Below are 22,340 nucleotides of genomic sequence, written 5' to 3'. Positions count from 1 at the left end.
CTTGGCATCCTATGGTTTGCAATGTCAAAGAAGTTCTTGATTTCCCTAAAATTTCAAGTTTTAAAATAGTGACAGGAATCTGTGATATGAGCGACAGAGGAACTATGATACCTGATTGACGAAAAGAAATTCATATAACGAGGACACAGTCTATACCTAATTTGAATATAAAATCATGTAACAGCAACAGTCGGTATGATTGTTTTTTCACAAGGAAAAATAACAATACAAAGCCATCATTTGCTTGTGGCCATGTCTTCTGCAGTTGCAAATATTGTATGCGCGAGTTTAATCTTTATTCAATAAACAGCAATGAGACAAAATTTAAAATTGAGCTCTCCGATAACACAATACGTGCACTGTCAAAATTACGTTAAAGTTTACGTTAGTCCAAATTGTAACCCGGCTCAGCGAATGTAAAAGTAACTAGAAATAAAATCAAAATTGCGCCGATATCGCAAACGCCTTCAGGGCTTTTTCTTGACCTTCAAAGACTACGTCATATCCCGCCATGAGTGAGATGCTCTTGGCGGCCAAAGCCATGCTTACAAGCCGCGTTCCTGTAGTGGAGTGGTTATTACTTCCGCCTTATACACGAAGAATTGCAGGTTCGAATCCTCCTAGAAACACGTGTCACAATTTTCAGGTTCGAATCCTGCTAGAAACACGTGTCACAATTTGGTTAATGAAGAAACTATAATATCAGATTCATCCGTTGCAAAAATTCCAGGACTTTCAATGATTTCGTGATAGTTTGTTTCCATAAATCTCTCATAGCCATTTTTGCTCTAAAAAGTCGAAACCTTCAAGGCTGTAACAACTTCCTTTATTGTGCGATTATTTCTCAACAATTCCTGAGCATTAAATCTGACTATTTGAGTCACATTTACTCGCAAGGTTCATTTGCTTACTTACAAAATTAATTAGGGGTACATACTTTATTAAATAATTTGATCAGTTACAACTGCTAAACACGTTTTAACGGCATGCAAACTCGTCAGAGGTTTCTTGTCACTTTTTTCCTTAATGAACACACATGTGTCTCTTTCCTACGATACAAGATTTATTGCTTTGTTAAAGTGGTGAAGAGAGTATGAGATATTATACATTTTCACGAGAGATTGGTTTGTTTTCACAATCGGTTCTCGTTAGGCACTGAGGTTGATCGAACACGAGTCTCCAAAAGAGCACGTTCGCTAGTTCGTTTTTACAGGTGCGTCTTAATGTGCTGCCATTGGTGCATATCCCTCACGTTACGAATTATAACGACTATTAAGCTAAAACGACCAATAATTAATTAGTCAGCGAATCAAGCTGCTGTTGTACTTTGTAATCCACAAACAAAAATTATTTTGGATTTGCCATAGAAGGGATTGAATTGCAGTGATGTTTCTCGCAAACAGCTGTTATTCTATATGAAAAATAAGGAAACAAAAACAGCATTAACAAGCATGTAAAAGATAATTTCTGGTCGTTTTTCCCGATTCCTCTGCCTTCCAGGGTCTGATTGATAATTCACCTTTTCGGCGTTAGATTTCACGTGTAGTGTCACGAGACTTCTGATGCTTACGATACGTAACAAACGATCATCGAATAGGCGATAATCTTCAAATGATTTATAAGCGGCGAGTCCATGCCTGACGCGGTGGAGTAGTAAATCAAATGATTAAAAATATCATACAATCCAAACGGCCGCGAAGCGTTAAAATTGTTCACAGTCTTCAAAAAAACTAGATTGAGAATAAACATATCATGAATTATTGATTTGCCTGAAGTAGTGGCGCCTTCTTTTTCGAAATTTGGACACACTAATACAACCCCTTTTTTCGACTGCGGAGGCGATTTCCACACAAAAAGTTGTGAAATATCTGCTCACTGAAATGCCCCGTTTCTGCAGATATTTTCAGTTTCTACCCCATTCATAGCGTTGAACCCGTCTCAAATTTTGTGATCTGCTATTCAAAGCTACAACTACTCTTAAAGATTGAGCTGGATTTGGCAGGATTTCCCCTTTGCGTGCATAAAACATTCCAAGCAATACGATATGAAACGAGATTCTGTGTGGGAATCCAGGCTTGATCACGTTCTACAGCGATTCGTGGGCAATAGTCTCCTATCAGACGTGGTTACATTTAACAGTCAACGCACTCAACGCCCTGAAAATACCTGAGAAGATAAATCACAGTACAGAGAATGTTTTTTATTATTCCATTGCGCGACAGAGGGAAACTATTCACGACAAAATGCCGAAGCCGAAGTTCGGACTCGCACCGTGGGTGGTTGACTTAAAGTCCAAACTTTCGCGGTTTGTTTACATCAGAGGTCACGTGACACTACAAGTGCAATCTAACGCCGAAAAGGTGAATTCTTCCCTTCAGTTGTGACTCTTTCACTTTTAAACAAATAAAGAGAATTTGGTTTTCTATCAAAAACAAATAATGTATTTTAGTAAAAAAGATATAGCTGTTGGGGAAGTTATGTGAAGTGCGTGAGCTCTATCGATGACAAATTACAAACATGTGTAAAACTCAAAGGGAAACTGAACTTAAACCGGGGCTCGCTTTGGTTTCTGAGCACTGCTAGCGCTCTTAACCCTTTAACTCCCATAAGTGACTAAAATGAAACTTTTTCCTAAAATATCCATACATATATCTTGCAAACAGGTGATGAGAATATTCAAACTTATCAGGTAAAAGTTGTTATCCTGATCTAACACCTAATCCTTGTACCTGATTTGCAAGGAATGTGTAGCAGCTAGACGGGAGAATTAGGATGAAGATCTTGGGAGCTAAAGGGTTAAATGTAATGTCAGTCCATTACAGCTTACCCTTACCCAACCCACACCTTCCGTCTCCCAGAAAACGTTTTTAAAAAAAACTCGGCCCATTGCCACACAACTGGACCCCAGTAGGTTACCTTAACAACAATAAAGCTCAATCCTCATGGCGATCGTCCCTTTCCATTCCATCGGAAGAACTCGAACATAGCGAACATAAATGAGTGGGTGAAAAGATAGAGGGGCCGCAGCCAGGATAAAACATCTTGTAAAATTTAAAAAACGATCTCTGGCTAAAAGTTTTAGCCAGAGATCGTTTTTTAAATTTTACATAAATGAGTGGGTTGAGATCGTGGTAAACTACTGTGGCTTTGTCCTCGTTTCCTGGGAAAACCTGAGTAGAATATATTTGGGCGTAAAATTAACGAGCGTAAGTTTTTTTTTTTACAGAACGAGTTACTCTCAACCTATAACTTTCGTGAATGCTTTTCTGTAGGTTCAATAACAGAGAGTATATGGCCCAGCCTAGTGTAACTGCTTTGTGGCTCAGTGGAAGAGAATCAGAATGCAAAATACAAAAAGGTTCTATTCCTCATGGGGACTTTTCCTCCGCAAAAGGTTTTTTCAATTAAGCATATTTTTTCATACCGTATCTGATGTGTCTCCGTTTCGCTTGTAAACTCTGAAAGTTTGTCCATCATCGCCATATTGTAGCTTGTATTTAGTAACCCACTGATCGAAATCATGTCTCCCTTGCGTCGCTATGCCCATTACCCTTGTGGTTTGCTGAAGATCCACTTGCAGCCATTGGTTAGTGTTTTTCACTCCAGCTACCCAGCCAGCACGTCTAAGCGGGTTTTCGGATCCTTTAAAATGTAATCTAGCATTCGATGCGGCAAGGTTATCATTATACACGGAGGAAGCGGTGATCTGTGAGTCAAAAATAGCACCGCTTTCCATGCCGAGGGGAACTGGGGCTTTTGGTGATTCCGCACCTGAAATTGAGACAGACAAATGCAATCGCACGGACATTGATTTGTTTATCATAGAATAAAGGAGGATTTTGAGAACGGTTGAATAGAAATGTAAAAGTAAGTGCAGTCTCACCTTCCCACTTTATCTCAAGCATTATAATAAAAAAATTTGATAACGATAAAAACTTTCACGTGAGTTAAATCTCTCCGACTTACAAGTGATGGTCGAGGCTCTACTACAAATGAAAATTCGCGGCACCTTTGGAGTATCCAATCGTTTTTGGATCCCTGAAGTTTGCCTTGTCTAATTTCTGGATTTGTTTAAATTGCTTCCCATATTGATGACTCAAAGCTATCGTGTTTTCGCGATGCATTTGGTAGGCACCTCGGATTTGAAATTGTGAATAACGCAGTGAGTGTCCTCGGCTTCTTCAGCAGGTTCTTCTTTCCTTTACCCTTCAGTGCCCAAAATCTCATTAGTAATTCTCCTTACTGTCTGCTATACAACTCTTATGATGCTAGTTCTGAGAATTTGGTACTGGATCAACTAAAAAATCCTCAAACTTATATTCTTCATTATTCTCATCACCTGTCTGATTGATGTTGTATGGTTATTGTAAGGAGAAATTCTGTCTTGGTCACTCATGGGAATTAAAGCCTTGATTTTTACTTTAATTTAGAAGTAAGCTAAGCAACATTTTCCTTAGCAATTTTTTTGACAACATTCGAGGACTTTCAAGGAAAATGTAAGAATCGAAATGTTTCAAGCAGGTTCGGGGAATGTTTGTGAGCGTCCGCGAAGGTTCGACAAGAAACAGCTGGGACAAGTAACTCATTGTAATTTAACCACGAAGTCGTTGACTTTAATCTCAAGGATACCCTTCAAACCAAAGCTACTTACATTTGCAGTTGACTTTTAAATCTTCCTTGAAGGCCTGACAGTGGTACTGAAAACAAAAAATCATTCATTTTTTATTTTATCGGAAGATCACTTAGTCTTCCGGGTTCATCACCGAATGGAGACTGCACAAGAGAGCTAATTGAAGGCCTTTAGATACATCTTGAAAGTTTTAGCTTCAAGCTAAATTTTATACTGAATTTTGTGTACTAAATCCGTATGACCTACTTTCGGTCCACCTGAATTTATTCAAGAACTTTCAACTTAAAAATATTTAACTTTATTGAGCTTCGGAGCAGTTTGCATACATTGAATCCAATGATACTGAGATTTAAATTACCAGTTATCTGGAAAAATTGCTTATTTTACTTTGAATGACCATAGACCATTTTGATTATCAGCACTCAATGAAATGTAGTCTATTCGCCTCTAAAGGAAGAAGATGAAAAATCACCATTTTACCCGCATACACGTCAAACTACTTTAGGACCAAACGATAAAAACATTCAAAGAAAAATATGACAGATGAAAAGTTTTCACATCTGTCGTCGAAATATGAAGATTTTATGAGAAAGATACCACAAATGAAAGACAAGTGTCTCGAGGAGTCAATAACACCTTTATCTTGGTCTTTTATCGAGATTTTTTTGTTACCTTCGTGTCGTAAAATTGGGTGTAAATTGCTTCTTCGTTGTATTCCAATTCGTTTCCTTTCTCAGTAAGGAGAGCTCCTCTGTCGTTCAACTCACAGGTTCCCTCACTTTTGAAAACTTTTCTGAAATTTGTTGAAACGCATCGAGGGTCTTTCTGACATAGCAAACCACAGGATATCAGGCTTGCAAGGTGAATTGTTTTGAACGTGAAGCCTTTAAGTCGGCGATGATTGTAAGTTATCACAGGACAAGAAAGAGATGCTTTCTTACAAACAAATGCTTGAGAAGCTACGACTTCGAACATTAATAACACGATAAGTTCAGCACACAGAGCAAAATTCATTTTGATTTTCTGGTGATGACCTCGTCTAAGGTATGCGTACTCCTTAGCTTTGTAATTGTGTCGCAGGCGTTTTCATCAGAAGTCAACAAGGGGATGATATCGAATAATTTACATAAAATTTGTAGATTTTTATTATTTATCTTACCAATCATAGCCGCCGAATCGACTGGCTAATTGAAAGGATGCACTGAAAGCTGGATAACGGTACGATTTCAATTGTTCATTAGATGTTAAAGAAGATGACATTTCCGCGTCAAGTATTAATCTCGACAGCCATTTCTTTCTGAATGAACAAAGATCTTATTTGATTCAGAGATTTAAAATTAACAATTGGTTCATACGTCGACGTGCGTTCATCGAGATGTGAAGCACGTGGGAAGTTTGGAAAGCACGAAAGATGCGTAAGAGTTGCTCTCGGCTACGCCTCGAGCAACTCTAGCTTCTTGAGTGCTCTCCAAACTTCCCTTCAGCGCGTTGATAATTTTGTTTCAGGAAAACATTTCGCTACGCTGTTAACGATCTTGTCTTAGATTGGTCAAAAAACTGACAGGTGATTTCAACTTTATTTTCTGATCGAATACAAAATTCTCGAGGGATTTGTTTGCGACGTCATGAGCGTGCACAATAGGAATATGAAACACGCTCACGCAATTGAATTTTATTAGACAAATTTACGCTTATTATGTTATAATAAAAAATGACCCTGCCGTCCGTTAAATTTTTCTAGTTCGTCAGCTGTTATCATATAGACTTTCATGGTAACAATAGACTCGTCGATGTAGTTGTTGAGATATTAATATTGTTATCTACCGTAGAAGTTTCTGAATAAGGTACTTAACCTCTTTAAAAAAACACTCTTTGAAAAAACACTCTTTGAAAAAAACACTCTTTGAAAAAAACACTCTTTGAAAAAAACACTTCTCACAGACAAAATATTCTCAGTTACAACTGAGTCGAAAATTAATGCGATACTCACTAAATGCTTTAGAAACTTCTAGACATCAGTTATTGTGTCAACAACTGCATCAAGGCTTCTATCGTCGAATATAACATTTAAGTGATAACAACTGATAATCAGCGATGGCTGCGAGCTATAGCGTGATGAAACAAAATAGTTTTCATGGAAGGAAACGAAACGAAATGCTCATCGTTTAGACATCACAAATTTGAAAGCAAATAGAACACTTCTCGCAGACAAAATATGTCTAGTTACAACTGAGTTGAAAATTAATGCGGTTCTATTTGCTTTCAAATTTTTTGGTGCCTTGATGCGGTTTTTGACATAATAACTGGTGTATAGAAGTTTCTAAAAATTTTTGGTCAATACCGCATTAACTTTCAACTCAGTTGTAACTGGGTATATTTTGTCCACGAGAAGTGTTTTCTTTTTAAGAGTGTTTTTTTTAGAGAGATTAAGTACTAAATAAATTATTCAGAAACTTCTACGGTAGATAACAATATTAGTATCTCAACAACTGCATCGAGGAATCTATAGTTAACAGGAAAATCTATGTGGTAACAACTGATAAATAACGTTAATTGAACTGAGTGGAGTGCAATTTGGGCTGAAATCATACGTGTGATTTCAAAATCGAACGAGCACACAGCGCGACTTCGATTTGAAATCACAAGTATGATTTCAGACCAAAATTACACGGCACAAGGTTCAATTACCACTTTATTACATCCATTTTGAAATCGCCCAAGTACAGGACTTGGTCAGTTCAAATATTTTATTGATGCAATACTAAGCTAGTTTGAAATTAAATTCATCCATTTTTTGGGGGGAAAAACAAGAGTTTTGAAAACAAAGGTTGCAAAATTTGCCACACGATACTCTTTGTCTTTCACTTTCCTGCAATTACATTGGTTACTTTAAATAAGCTTTGAAATCTGATTGGTTGTTTTGTTTTCAGTGTAGCCTCCTCATTGGCTGGGAAAATGATGCGATTTAAAGCAAAAAATGGTGCGATTCGTGAATAAATCGCACCAATTAGGGCCAATCATATTACAGGGACCACCAATGATTTCAAAATGGGTGTAATAAACTAGAGAAATTTAACGGGCGGCAGAGGTCTTTTTATATTATTAATCACTGAGTCAAATAAGATCTTTGTTCATTCAGACAAAAATGGCTGCCGAGATTTTCACTTGACACAGAAATGTCATCTCCTTTAACATATAATCAACAATTGAAATCGCACTGTTATTCAACTTACAGAGCATCCTTTCGATTAGCCAGTCGTTTCGACTATGTTTGGTAAGATAAATAAACTAAAATCTCAAACCTCCATTTCAGTTATTCAATATTATCCCCTTGTTGACTTCTGATGAAAACGCCTGCGACACAATTACAAAGCTCAGGAGTATACTTACCTTTGACGAGGTCATCATCAAAAGATTAAAATAAATTTACTCTTTTTGCTGAACTTGTCGTGTTGTGAGAGGTTCTTTCAAACTTCTTAACAGTATCACATGTTTTTCTAGAAATGTCAGGCTATTCCCAAAACTTAAATTGGTTTCAATTTTAGTGGACGAATTTCCCGATTTGGTGCATACTGTAAAATCACAAGGTGTTTTATACTTTTAAAACGTTTTTTTAGCCTAATTCGCTGTCAAGTACTACGCTGGCACAGGACTTTTTAAATGATAATACAGGTTTATTAACGCACGTCTAATATACAGTGACAGGAAAAAGCTTAGAATTCCAAATACTCCAATACATAGGAAGAATTTTGGAGTCAAAATCTTGTTTTTTTTTTTTTTGTTTTGTTTGGTTTTTATTGTGACATATCCCAACAGTTTTTAACGCAGACGTTTCTTTTCGGTTATAAAAGCAAGTGAGAGAACCTTTCTCTAGCCCTGCAGTTCTTCCTCGTCTACTGTGAGCTCTGGTTCTTTCCTTTCTAACGCATTTCCCTCGGTGTTTACCGGCAACTCCACTATGGAAAAACTACTACTGCCAGCACGACCAAGCTTACGAGCGACTTAAAATTGTGCCGCCGTGGAAAGTGTAAAAAAAAATAATAATAATAGATAAGTGTGTAAACTAGCACAAAGTAGGGAGAGTATAAAACAACGTATATAAGACTTAGTCTAACGAAGTTCGAACTTTCTATAAAAACTGCACTTAGGCTTCACCGTGTCTGCAATGACAATTTATTCAAGTTGCTTGAAATTAAGTGCGCATGCGCAGCCGTCTGACTAATATATTGGTCTTACTACAGGGTTCAAATATACATGCGTTATTGACCAAGCGTGAGGTCAAGTTGGCGGGATATTAGCCGAGTTCCGTTTTTGCTTTTTTATGAACCGAAACGAAGTCCGTAAAAGCGGGAAAGAAAGAACGAGGCTTATATCCAGCCATCTTGACTGAACAAGCTTGGTTAATTAAGGATTTGTTGGTTAAGAATATATGAAAGTCATATATTTGAACTGCGGATAAAGACGTTAATGAAAGTGATCCTCGCAGTAATGTGCACTACTTAGGCAGTAGTGAAAATAAGGCCTGAAAAAAATTCAGGCCTGTACGGGATTTGAACCCATGACCTCTGCGATACCGGTGCAGCGCTCTACCAATTGAGCTAACAAGCCAACTGGGAGCTGGTCATGAAGTTGGTTCTAAATAAACCCGTGAAGGGATGAATAAATGGTTAAGAAAAAGGTTTGGCCGTCTTACGAATCAAGATTGACTTTTGTTTTTTTGAGAGAACCGGACGAGAAAGCCAACTGTGTTTGTAGTAAAGCAAACCCGGGTGAGTTGTTTATGTTTTCTTTGTTTTAACCTCCCTCTGCCGAGTTTTTTTGCGACTACATCGCCAAGATTCATGATGGGCCATCTTTCCCGCTTAGATAGCCAATCAGAGAACAGGATTCACTTCATACTACCCACGGGCACTGCCAGCGATATAATAACAAAGCTTAGCCACTTCGTCTGATCAGATAAATGATAAGGTAATAAGGTTTTATCAACTGAGTCGATAACGTAAATTTGCAACAGTAAGAGTTTCAAAGCTGACATTCCAGCGGTAGCCCTTCGTCAGAGCGAGAGACGAAGTGCCAACGCTTGAAACGTCGCCTTGGAAACTCTTTACGGTGGCCAAATTACGTTATCAACTCAGTCAATAAAACAAAATTAAGTTGTTATACTTTTCCAACGTCGCAGTAACACAGTTTCTTTAGAGACTCACCCCTTTATTCAAATATATTATGCTCTCCCAAGAGAGGGTCGTTGCTTCTGCTCTGTCACAAAACGACACCGACCGGGTAGTGGGTGCGTATTAGTGGACCGATATTCTGGCTCTCCCATAAGGTTAACGCAAAGAGAATAAGGCCCGAATGGATGAAAAAACGGAGCTTCTCAAACGGGTAGGTATTTGCTCTTTGCTCTCGCTGGTGGCTCTTTGTGGGAGAGTAGTCGATAATGCGGTACTGTTCTTAACTTCCAGTGCATTGACTGAATACAAGATCTTTTTCGCGCCAGCAATGAGAGACGGAGGGACGATAGCTGGGTCGTGGATGTGTCGGGATACAAATTTCAATCAGCGGCTGTAAATGTAAGTGGACAAACAACAAAGGTAGCGGTGAGAAGCGTCACAATGGAGACATAGAGACGGGAAAAGGACCCAGTGGGTTTCTCTATACAGGATACAATATGGTGACGATGGATAAACCTTTCAAGTCTCGTGAACGCAATAATGAATTGGCGGTAAAAAAAACACTGACGTCAATTAAATTACACTACCTCACAATGCACACATTTTCAGACACGCACACATTAATTTCATTAAATATGCTAGTCTAGACTTAAATATGCAAAACAGAATGTTATTTAATGCAATACAATAGGTTAAATTAAATTCAACTAATAACATTTATCCTGCCTTCATAGTTATTAAACCATATGAGCTTTAAGTAGTTGTGAAAACAAGGCCTGAAAAAGGTCATTTATTCATCATTTCATGGGTTCATTCTTAACCAACACACTGACCAGCTCCCAGTTGGCTTTTTGTCAGCTCAGTTGGTAGAGCACTACACCGGTATCGCAAAGGTCATAAGTTCAAATCCCATATAGGCCTGAATTTTTTTTCAGCTCATATTTTCACTACTGCTCAAGAAGTGTTTATTACTGCGAAGATCGCTTTCGCATTCATTTCATGTGAGCTTGTATAGTTTATGAAAGCTAGTAGGCTAATGCTAACACAGAGACGTGGATGACATTAATAGAGATTAAAAGAAAGCTGAAATGTTATGAAATGTTCCAATTTTAGAGGCAATGATGACAATTGACAAAGAAGATCAGGACGATGATGAAGTCACCTTTAAGTTAAGGTGGCTCTTAGATTTTGTAGCGCAACCGCACCCACTCTAGATCTATTGATAAATCAATTCCCATAGCAGCTAGCCATGTAGGCAAGGCGTATCATTCAGCCTCAATACTCTACTAAGACAGGCAGTATAACAGTCGAAAATTTAAGTCTACTTTTAAAAGCATTGTGCTGAAATTTCATGGTGACTATATATTTAGTGATTAAACGTTGATTCACCAAATGTAACTTATTTAAATGACGAGCGCTTTCACATTTTTCTATTAACAATTACAACTTTTCTTTCCAATTATTTAAAACTAACGCTTCCCAGTGTGTTGGCTTGTTTAAATATCTTGTAACAAAGTACTTTGAATATTCCTCTTTCTAGATCTACTTTCGAGTATTCCATCCTGGAAGTATACGCGTCAGAAGGTTGATGGCTCTCACGCGAACCGCACGAATTTTCCAGCAATACACCAATGAATTTATGCAAGAATTACACAAAATTATAGAAATTGATACACTCATGCCCAAGGCTAATCAAGGACCGGGGGTTAGGTCACTTTCGGAAAAAGGGAGAGAAGATGTCATAGATGCCTCAGTACATTAAAGGCCAGCTTACTCGCGCGTGATAATCACACCAATTGGTTATTTTGATTCTTAATTTCAGCTTGGTCGAAGATTTGACTCTAACACGCACTATTTTGTAAATCTTACTGTAAGCGCATCTAGTAATTGCAATTTTAAATACTATAAGAGAAGAGTTAACAATATCATTTTAAAAAAACAACCATTGATTCCAGAGTCATAAGCAAAAACTAAATCCAGGCAATTGCCACAACGATGAGTGCTCTCTTTGCGGTTACCAACGCATGATAACGTAGATGAAGTGAGAGCCCAAGATATCTATCCACAGCTATGACTGCGATAGAGTTGAGGGATACCCCAAAGAGAAATAGAGCGAAGAACCCCATTGTCTTGCTGATGTCGCACTCCAGGTTACTATCATAATCATTACTCTGATTGTTTAATCTGATCAAAATTCTTGCCCTATAGACTGCAGAGAGGGGCAGGACGACCAAACCAACCAGCAAATCGGACACAGCCAGATTGATAAAGAAAACTCTTGAGGGAGGAGCTATGTTCGGGGCAGTCCAACAGGAGTAAATGACGATAGAATTGCCAATAATTGTTAGAAAGAAAGACATGGCGGTAAAAACCTACAACCTAAGTTGATGCTTTCTACAGAATTGCACCGCGTTCGCCCCCTATCGAGTTCGCCCCTTCGAGTTCGCCCCTACCTTATGCCGTGTTCGCCCCACACTTTTCAAGTTCGACCCCATCAAGTCGAGTTCGCCCCTTGATTGAGTGATATCTAGATGAGTTGATTTGTGACGAAGGCACTAGCAAAATGTGCCAAATGTCACGTCAGCGACGACCATTTTGAATTTCGGCAATTGCGAGGAACCTGCTTGGGAAATGGCTTGACGGAATCAACTAAATACTCTGCGTGGGATCTGGGGTTACCAGAAATAACTGTATACACTGAGTTTGTGATAAAGAGAACCACACGGTTTATCTAACGAACACGAAATGTGTTGATCGTAACAACCAGACTTGAGAAGATGCAAACCACGCTTTCATCGCGACAGCATTGCTTAAGTTGTTAGACTTGTACCCGTTTAGCTTTATTTATGAAATTAAGACTGAAGCATTTACTCATCAACTTACGAATCAACTCATCTGGATATCACTCATTCAAGGGGCGAACTCGACTTGATGGGGTCGAACTCGAAAAGTGTGGGGGCGAATACGGTATAAGGTAGGGGCGAACTCGATAGGGGGCGAAAGCGGCGGATACCTTTCTACATGTTCATCAGCAATCAAACATAAATATAGATATAAACTAATACAGTTTGATCTCACTTATTTCTACTACTCATTCTCTAGCGTTCTCAAGTATCTCGACTCCGTCTCAGACTCAAATACTAAAGAAAAGCGTTGGCGCAGGCACAGACTGCATTTGAAATTATGAATGAGTTTTCATTGCGAAAATAGGGATCTTAAACGTGTTAGACAACTGAATTGCACCGCGTTCGCCCCCTTTCGAGTACGCCCCTTCGAGTTCACCCCTACCTTACGCCGTGTTCGCCTCCACACTTTTCGAGTTCGACCCCATCAAGTCGAGTTCGCCCCTTGATTGAGTGATATCCAGATGAGTTGATTTGCGACGAAGGCACTAGCAGAATGTGCCAAATGTCACGTCAGCGACGACCATTTTGAATTTTGGCAATTGCGTGGAACCTGCTTGGGATCTGGGGTTACTATAAATAACTATATACACTGAACTTGTGATAAAGAGAACCACACTTAATCAAAACATTATTGCTTAACTTATTATTCAGACTGGAAAAGATGTAAAACAACTTCGGTTTATGTAACGAACACGAAATGTGTTGATCGTAACAACCAGACTTGAGAAGATGCAAACCATGCTTCCATTGCGACAGCATTTCCTAAGTTGTTAGACTTGTACCTGTTTAGCTTTATTTATGAAATTAAGACTGAAGAATTTACGAAAGCACGATTTGATCACGCTTTTGATTACTTAAGACTTCTTGAGAGAATGCGTTGCACACTTCATTGTGTTTTCGGTCATAGCAACCAGAATTGAGAAGATGCAAACCACGCTTTCATCGCGACAGCATCGCTTAAGTTGTTAGACTTGCACCTCGTTTAACTTTACTTATGAAATTAAGATTGAAGAATTTACGAAACCACGATTTCATCACGCTTTTGATTATTTAAGACTTCTTGAGAGAATGCGTTGCACGCTTCATTGTGTTTTAAGGTCATAGCAACCAGACTTGAGAAAATGCAAACCAGGATTGCAAACCACACTTTCATCGCATTGTGTTGATCATAACAACCAGACTTGAAAAGATGCTACTAGCCCCATACTATTGTAAAACAAATCTGTTTTCCCAATGGTAATCTATTGTTTTTGTCATTGTTTTCTCTATCCAAGAACTGAATGCATGATGTAGTATGGGGCTGTGCGGAAATTTTACTGACGGAGGCAATGCCACAATGCCAAAAGAGAGGAAGGTCGACTAGAGTAAAATACTTCATCTTCTCCATTATCAGTAAGTCTATCGCTTGCAGTCGTTGAAAAACAGTTTTTGTAAAAACATTAACATGGATTTCTTCATCGTCTGCGATCAAATCGTTCGTCCTCGTCAAGAAGCCCTCCTTTGCGACGGATTTGAACGTTGGCAACACCACACCTGCCAAACTGGCATCAGCCAGCAAGACTACCGTGGGGCAGTCCGTTCTGGCGAATCAATCAATTGGCACTGTGAAGATTGCGAGGGTTACCCCCGAAGCAGTACCCCGGTGTTATTTTCCGATTACGACTTTCAGTCTATGGTACGTTCAATAAATCCTGAGCTTGACTGCGATGACTTCGATGCTCCTCCTGCTACGCCTTCTAAGCCTCCTGCATTTGATGAGTCGTCGCTAATGGAGCCTTCAGCCACAGACTCGGGACCAGCCAGCTTCGAGATCGAGTTTGAGATCGTGGACGATTCCACAAAGCGGGGCCGAAACAAGCTGGTGGACAGCCGTGGTTACACGTACAACGTTAAAAGACGTCGAGGCGGAAACACTGATTGGCAGTGCACCGTTAGACCAAAGGTACCCACAGTTTTGCATTCTTTTCTTTGACTAAATGTAATCGTTGTAATTTATGTTCTCCATAGGGTAATGGGCACGTCCGTACAGCTACTGATTGTTGTAATTTATGTTCTCCAGAGGGTAATGTCTGTAGAGCTACGGTAGTTGAGTGGGCGTCAGGTGAACTTGTGTTGGGCCCCACGCCGCACAATCACCCAGGGCAAGTGGGCGCAGGCTTAGCAGCCCGGATAATAACAAAGACGAAAAAGGAGGCTGTCACGAATTTGTTTAAGCCGGCGTCTGCAATTGTTAACGAGACTCCATACGTATTGACGAAATCAACTAGTTATCCTAGTTAATCATCAAATAGAGACTCATCTTTAAATTATTAACACAAAGCTAAAAACTTCAGTTTGTAGCTCAAATCGTGAATGCTACCTTCTTTCAGTCCACAAAATTATTTAAGAAGACTCAACTCAATTAACTTTAACTGCATTGTTCTTTGGAGGACTTTGCAAGTATCATTTCTCCTAAGATACTGAAAATTTGGAAAATAGCCCATTCGTTTTATAAGTCAATATTCGCAGTAACGCCGCTAACTATTCTTCACTCGCGATTATCAGTAGACTGATGAAAACCCGAAATTGCACCATAGTCTAACTTGACAAGGATAAAGGGATAGGCACATTGCCAAGAAAGATAAGACAGATGGTAAATTTGTACTTCTAACGTGGGAAAGATAATTATTTCAACAGAAAGATGTCACAAATAAAATCGAATACAATAAAATCTCAGGTCAGAGGCTTTTGTGTTCTGATATTCCACTACCGCCCAACAGAGAATTCATCAGTAAGCTTAGTCCTTATCTCGTGATAAAGCAAAGATCGTAGCTTTTCCGATACACACTTTTTGAAGATGCCCACTTCCTATGTGGCTCATTACTAAACTAGATAAGACAAATTTTTGTTACCTTTTTGACTTAAAATTGAGTGTAAATAGCTTCTTTATCACATTCCGGTTCTTTTCCTTCGTCAAGAGGGAAGAATCCTCGGTCGTTTAACTCGCAGGTTCCTTTGGTTTTGGAAACTTTTCTGAAATTTGTTGAAACGCATCGAGGGTCTCTCTGACATGGCAAACCACAGGATACCAAGCTTGCAAGGTGAAATGTTTTAAGCGTGACGCGATGATTGTGAGTTATCACAGGACAAGAAAGAGACGCTTCCTTACAAAGAAATGCTTCAGATGCTACGACTTTGGGCATTGATAACACAACTAGAACAGCACACAGATAAAAATTCATTTCGTTCTGTTTTTTTGGTCGACACTACGCCTTAGGTGCGTATAATCAGCTTTATAACAGCTTCGGGAAGATTTTAATTAAATACCTGAATAACGAAAAGAAATTCATATGAAGAGGACGCAGTTTATAACTAATTTGAATATAAAATCATGTTGCGGCAACAGTCGGTATGATTGTTTTTTCACGAGGAAAAATAACTACAAAGCCATCATTTGCTTGTGGCCATGTCTTCTGCAGTTGCAAATATTGTATGCGTGAGTTTAATCTTTATTCAATAAACACCAATGAGACAAAATTTAAAATTGAGCTCTCCGATAATACAATACGTGCACTGTCAAAATTACATTAAAGTTTACGTTAGTCCAAATTGTAACCCGGCTCAGCGAATGTAAAAGTAACCAGAAATAAAATCAAAATTGCGCCGATATCGCAAACGCCTTCAGAGCTTTTTCTTGAGCTTCAAAGACTACGTCATATCCCACCATGAGTGAGATGCTCTTGGCGGACAAAGCCATGCTCACCAGCCGTTTTCCTGCACGAAGAATTGCAGGTTCGAATCCTACTAAAAACACGTGTCACAATTTGATTGATGAAGAAACTATAATGTCAGACTCGTCCATTGTAAAAATTTCGAGACTTTCAATGATTTCGTGATGGTTTTATGTGTTTCCATAAATCTCTCATGGCCATATTTGCTCTAAAAAGTAGAAACCTTTAGGGTTGTAATAACTTCCTTTATTGTGCAATTATTTCTCAAAAATTCCTGAGCGTTAAATCTGACTAGTTGAGTACCATTTACTCGCAAGGTTCATTTGCTTACAAATTTAACTGGGGGTACTTACTTTATTCAATAATTTTATCAGTCACGACTGCTAAAAACTTCTTAACGGCATGCAAACTCGTCAAAGGTTTCTTGTCGCTTAATGAACACACGTGTCTCTTTCCTACGATACAAGATTTACTACTTTGTTAAAGTGGTGAAGGGAGTATGATATATTATACATTTTCACGAGAGATTGGTTTGTTTTCACAATCGGTTCTCGTTAGGCACTGATCGAGGTTGATCGAACACGAGTCTCCAAAAGAGCACGTTCGCTCGTTCGTTTTTACAGGTGCGTCTTTATGTGCTGCCATCGGTGCATATCCCTCACATTACGAATTATAACGACTATTAAGCCAAAACGACCAATAATTAATTAGTCCGCGAATCAAGCTGCTGTTGTACTTTGTAATCCTCAAACAAAAATCACTATTTTGGATTAGTCATAGAAGGGATTGACTTGCAGTGATGTTTCTTGCAAACAGCTGTTATTCTTTATGAAAAATAAGGAAACAAAAACAGTATTAACAAGCATGTAAAAGATAGTTTCTGGTCGTTTTTTTCTCGATTCCCCTGCCTTGACCGTCAGACTTTCAGGGTCTGATTGATAATTCACCTTTTCGACGTTAGATTTCACGCGTAGAGCCACGAGACTTCTGATGCTTACGATACGTAACCAACGATCATCGAATAGGCAATAATCTTCAAATGATTTATAAGCGGCGAGTCCATGCTTGACTCGGTGGAGTTGAAAATCAAATGATTAAAAATATCCTACAATCCAAACGTCTGCAAAGCGTTAAAATTGTTCACAGTCTTCAAAAAAAACTAGATTGAGAATAAATATATCATGAATTATTGATTTGCCTAAAGTAGTGGCGTCGTCTTTTTCGAAATTTGGACACACTAATAGAACCATGTTTTCGACTGCGGAGGCGATTTCCACACACAAAGTTGTGAAATATCTGCTCACTAAAATGCCCCGTTTCTGCAGATATTTTTAGTTTCTACCCCATTCATAGCGTTGAAACCGTCTCAAATTTTGTGATCTGCTATTCTAAGCTACAACTGCTCTTGAAGATTGAACTGAATTTGGCAGGATTTCCCCTTTGCGTTACATAAAACATTCCACGCAATACGATATTAAACGAAATCCTGTGTGGGAATCCAGGCTTGATCACGGGTACGTTCTACAGCGATTCGTGGGCAATAATCTCCTATCAGGCGTGGTTTTATTGAACAATCAACTCGCTTAACGCCCTGAAACTACCTGAGAAGATACATCACAGTACTCAGAATTTTTTTTTTATTACTCCATGGCGAGACAGATGGAAACTATTTACGACAAAATGCCGAAGCCGAAGTTCGGACTCGAGCCGTGGGTAGTTGACTCAAAGTTAAAACTTTTGCGGTTTCTTTACATCACAAGTCACGTGACACTACAAGTGCAATCTAACGCCGAAAACGTGAATTCTTCCCTTCAGTTATAACGTTTGTACTTTTAAACAACTAAAGAGAATTTGGTTTTCTATCAAAAACAAATAATGTATTTCAGTTAAAAAAAAAAAAAATTGGTGTTGGGGATGTTATGTGAAATGAGCTCTATCGATGACATATGACAATCACGCGCAAAACCCAAAGGGCAACTGGCCTTAAACCGGGGCTCGCTTTGGTTTCTGAGCACTGCTAGCGCTCTTAACTCCCAGAAGTGATAAACAGGAAACTTTTCCCCAAAATATCCATACATATATCTAGCCTGATCTAACACCTAATTCTTGTACCTGATTTGCAAGGAATGTGTAGCAGCTACACGGGAGAATTAGGATGAAGATTGTGGGAGCTAAAGGGTTAAATGTAATGTCAGTCCATTACAGCTTACCCTTACCCAACGCACACCTTCCGTCTCCCAGAATACGTTTTTCACAAAAATCTCGGCCATTGCTACACGATTGGACCAGCAGGTTACCTTAACAAGAATAAAGCTCAATCCTCATAGCGATCGCCCATTTCCATTCCATCAGAAGAACTCGAACATAGCGAACATAAATAAGCGGGTTAAGATCGTGGTAAACTACTGTGTCTCCGTTCTTGTTTCCTGGGAAAACCTGAGTAGAATATATTTGGGCGTAAAATTAACGAGCGTAAGTTTTTTTTTTTTTTTTTTTTTTAACAGTACGAATTACTCTTAACCTATAACTTCCGTGAATGCTTTTTTGTAGGTTCAGTGACAGAGAGTATATGGCCCAGCCTAGTGTAACTGCTTTGTGGCTCAGGGGATGAGAATCAGAATGCAGAATACAAAAAGGTTCTATTCCTCATGGGGACTTTTTCTCCACAAAAAGGTTTTTTCAATTAAGCATATTTTTTCATACCGTGTCTGATATGTCTCCGTTTCGCTTGTAAACTCTGAAAGTTTGTCCATCATCGCCATATTGTAGCTTGTATTTAGTAACCCACTGATCGAGATCATGTCTCCCCTGCGTCGCTATGCCCATTACCCTTGTGGTTTGCTGAAGATCCACTTGCAGCCATCGGTTGGTGTCTTTCTCTCCAGCTACCCACCCAGCACGTCTAGGCGGGTTTTCGGATCCTTTGAAATGTAATCTAGCATTCGATGCGGCATGTTTAAAATCATACACGGAGGATGCGGTGATCTGTGAGTCAAAAATAGCACCGCTTTCCATGCCGAGGGGAACTGGGGCTTTTGGTGATTCACCTGAAATTGAGACAGAGAAATGCAATCGCACAGACATTGATTTGTTTTATCATGGAATAAAGGAGGATTTTGAAAACGGTTGAATAGAAATGAAGGAGGATTTTGAAAACGGTTAAATAGAAATAAAGGAGGATTTTGAAAACGGTTTAATAGAAATGTAAAAGTAAGTGCAGTTTCACCTTTTATCTGAAGCATTATAATAAAAAAAAGTTTGACAAAAATAAAAACTTTCGCGTGAGTTAAATCTCCCCGACTTACAAGTGATGGTCGAAGCTCTATGATAAATGACCCAAAACGGTTCAAATTTACTACGGCACCTTTGGAGTACTCAGAGGTTTTTGAATCACTAGAGTCTATCTTGTCTAATTCCTGGATATGTTTAAATTGCTTCCCATATTGATGACTCGACGCCATCGTGTTTTCGCGATGCATTTTGTTGGCACATCAGCATTTGAAGTTGTGAATGACGCAGTGAGGGTCCTCGGCTTCTTCAGCAGTTTCTTGTTTCCTTTACCCTTCAGTGCCCAAGATCTCATTATTAATTCTCCTTACTGTCTGCTATACAATTCTTATGATGCTAGTTCTGAGAACTTGGTACTGGATCAACTAGAAAATCCTCAAACTTATCTTTTTCGTTATTCTCATCACCTGTCTGATTGATATTGTATGGTTATTGTAAGGAGAAATTCTGTCTTGGTCACTCGTGGGAATTAAAGGCTTGATTTCTATTTTAATTTAGAAGTAACTTAGGCAACAGCTTCCTTAGCAATTTTTTTGACAGCATTCGAAGACTTTCAAGGAAACCGTAAGAATCGAAATGTTTCAAGCAGGTTCGGGGAATTTTTGTAAGGGTCCGCGAAGGTTCGCGAAGACGACAGATTCCGTAACTATTGGCGGAGAGACAAGAAGCAGCCGGGACAAGTAACTCATTGTAATTTAAACACGTAGTCGTTGACTTTAATCTCAAGAATACCATTCAAACCAACGCTACTTACATTTGCAGTTGACGACTTTTAAATGTTCCTTGAAGGCCTGACAGTGGTGCTGAAAACAAAAAAATCATTCATTTTTTATTTTATCGGGAAATCAATAAGTCTTCCGAGTTCATCACCGTATGGAGACTGCACAAGTGAGCTAATTGAAGGCCTTTAGATTCATCTTGAAAGTTTTAGCTTCAAGCTAAAATTTTATTCTGAATTTTGTGTACTAAATCCGTATGACCTATTTTCGGTCCACCTGAATTTATTCAAGAACTTTCAACTTAAAATATATTTAACTTTATTGAGCTTCGGAGCAGTTTGCATATATTGACTCCAATGATACCGAGATTTAAATTCCCACTTAGCAAAAATTTCTCATTTTACTTTAAACGACAGTACAACATTTTGATTATCAGCACTCAGTGAAATGTGGTCCATTCGCCTTTAAAAGAAAAAGATGAAAAACCACCATTTTACCTGCATACACTTCAAACTAGTTTACGACCAAACGATAAAAACATTCAAAGAAAAATATGACAGATGGAAATACCACGAACTAAAGACAAGTGTCTCCGGGAATCAATAATACCTCCTTCTTGGTCTATTATCGAGACTTTTTTGTTACCTTCGTGTCGTAAAATTGAGTGTAAATCACTTCTTCGTCGTACTCCAGTTCGTTTCCTTTCTCAGTAAGGAGAGCTCCTCTGTCGTTCAACTCACAGGTTCCCTCACTTTTTAAAACTTTTCTGAAATTTGTTGAAACGCATCGAAGGTCTCTCTGACATAGCAAACTACAGGATATCAGGCTTGCCGAATGAAATGTTTTGAGCGTGAAGCCTTTAAGTCGGCGATGATTGTAAGTTATCACAGGACAAGAAAGAGGTGCTTCCTTACAAAGAAATGCTTGAGATGCTACGACTTCGGACATTAACAACACAATAAGTCCAGCACACAGAGTAAATTTCATTTTGATTTTCTGGTGATGACCTCGTCTACGGTATGCATACTCCTCAGCTTTAAAATTGTGTCGTAGGCGTTTTCATCAGAAGTCAACAAGGGGACGACATTGAATAATTTAAATGAAAGTTGAAGATTTTAATTATTATCTACCCAATCATAGCCGAGTCGACTGGCTAATTGAAAGGATGCACTGAAAGCTGGATTACAGTAAGATTTCAATTGTTCATTAAATGTTAAAGAAGGTTCGTGAAGACGTCAGCCATTTCTGCCTGAATAAACAAAGATCTTATTTGATTCAGAGATTTAAAATAATAAATGACCTCTGCCTTCTGTTAAATTTTTCTAGTTTATCAGTTGTTATCATAGAGATTTTCCTGTTAACTATAGACTCCTCGATGTAGTTGTTGAGATACTGATATTGTTATCTACCGTAGAAGTTTCTTAATTTATTAAGTACTTGACCACACTTCCCGCAGACAAATTATACTCTGTAACAACTGAGTTGAAAATACTTACTAAATTACTGAATTATTTAGAAACTTCTAAATACCAGTTATTATGTCAACAACTACATCAAGGCATCACAAATTTGAAAGCAGATAGAACCGCATTAATTTTCAACTCAGTTGTAACTGGACATATTTTGTCTGCGAGAAGTGTTCTATTTGCTCTCAAATTTGTGATGTCTAAAATCTGAGCATTTCGTTTCGTTTCCTTCGATGAAAACTATTTTGTTTCATCACGCTTTAACTCGCAGCCATATGCATCACCTGATCGCCGATTATTAGTTGTTATCACTGAAATGTTCTAGTCAACGATAGAAGCCTTGATGCAGTTGTTGACTGAACAAGCTTGGACAATAAAAGGTTTCGCTGTATTACAAATCAAGATTGATCTGTTTTTTTTTTTAAGAAAGCTGAGCAAGAAAGCCAGCTG

The 22,340-nt window shown here is 38.6% G+C and overlaps 2 protein-coding genes across 4 annotated transcripts; both read right to left on the bottom strand.

Moving 5' to 3' along the window:
• Positions 1 to 29: 29 nt before the first annotated feature.
• On the bottom strand, positions 30 to 21,521 carry LOC149048246 (retinoschisin-like). Of its 3 annotated transcripts, none has more exons than XM_089199134.1 (5): positions 21,070 to 21,521; positions 20,460 to 20,508; positions 19,121 to 19,464; positions 18,715 to 18,853; positions 30 to 1,411 (listed from the first exon to the last, which is right to left on the bottom strand). In XM_089199134.1, exons 1-4 carry the CDS (start codon positions 21,409 to 21,411, stop codon positions 18,716 to 18,718), a joined length of 873 nt encoding a protein of 290 aa, XP_089055260.1. In that variant the 5' UTR covers positions 21,412 to 21,521; the 3' UTR covers positions 30 to 1,411; position 18,715. The 3 variants fall into 3 exon arrangements, with proteins under 3 accessions (XP_089055260.1, XP_089055259.1, XP_089055261.1); XM_089199133.1 differs by lacking the exon at positions 30 to 1,411 and adding an exon at positions 16,642 to 17,241; XM_089199135.1 differs by lacking the exons at positions 30 to 1,411; positions 18,715 to 18,853 and adding an exon at positions 16,642 to 17,241.
• LOC149048247 (retinoschisin-like) lies at positions 1,407 to 5,700 on the bottom strand. The gene is made up of 5 exons (XM_089199136.1): positions 5,303 to 5,700; positions 4,652 to 4,697; positions 3,425 to 3,771; positions 3,122 to 3,170; positions 1,407 to 3,006 (listed from the first exon to the last, which is right to left on the bottom strand). Exons 1-5 carry the CDS (start codon positions 5,642 to 5,644, stop codon positions 2,918 to 2,920), a joined length of 873 nt encoding a protein of 290 aa, XP_089055262.1. The 5' UTR covers positions 5,645 to 5,700; the 3' UTR covers positions 1,407 to 2,917.
• Positions 21,522 to 22,340: the final 819 nt, after the last annotated feature.

This window comes from Pocillopora damicornis, chromosome 3, assembly GCF_964200805.1.
Source record: "Pocillopora damicornis chromosome 3, jaPocDami1.2, whole genome shotgun sequence".
Classification (NCBI taxonomy): Eukaryota; Metazoa; Cnidaria; class Anthozoa; order Scleractinia; family Pocilloporidae; genus Pocillopora; species Pocillopora damicornis.
This window is presented reverse-complemented; position numbering and strand designations above follow the sequence as displayed.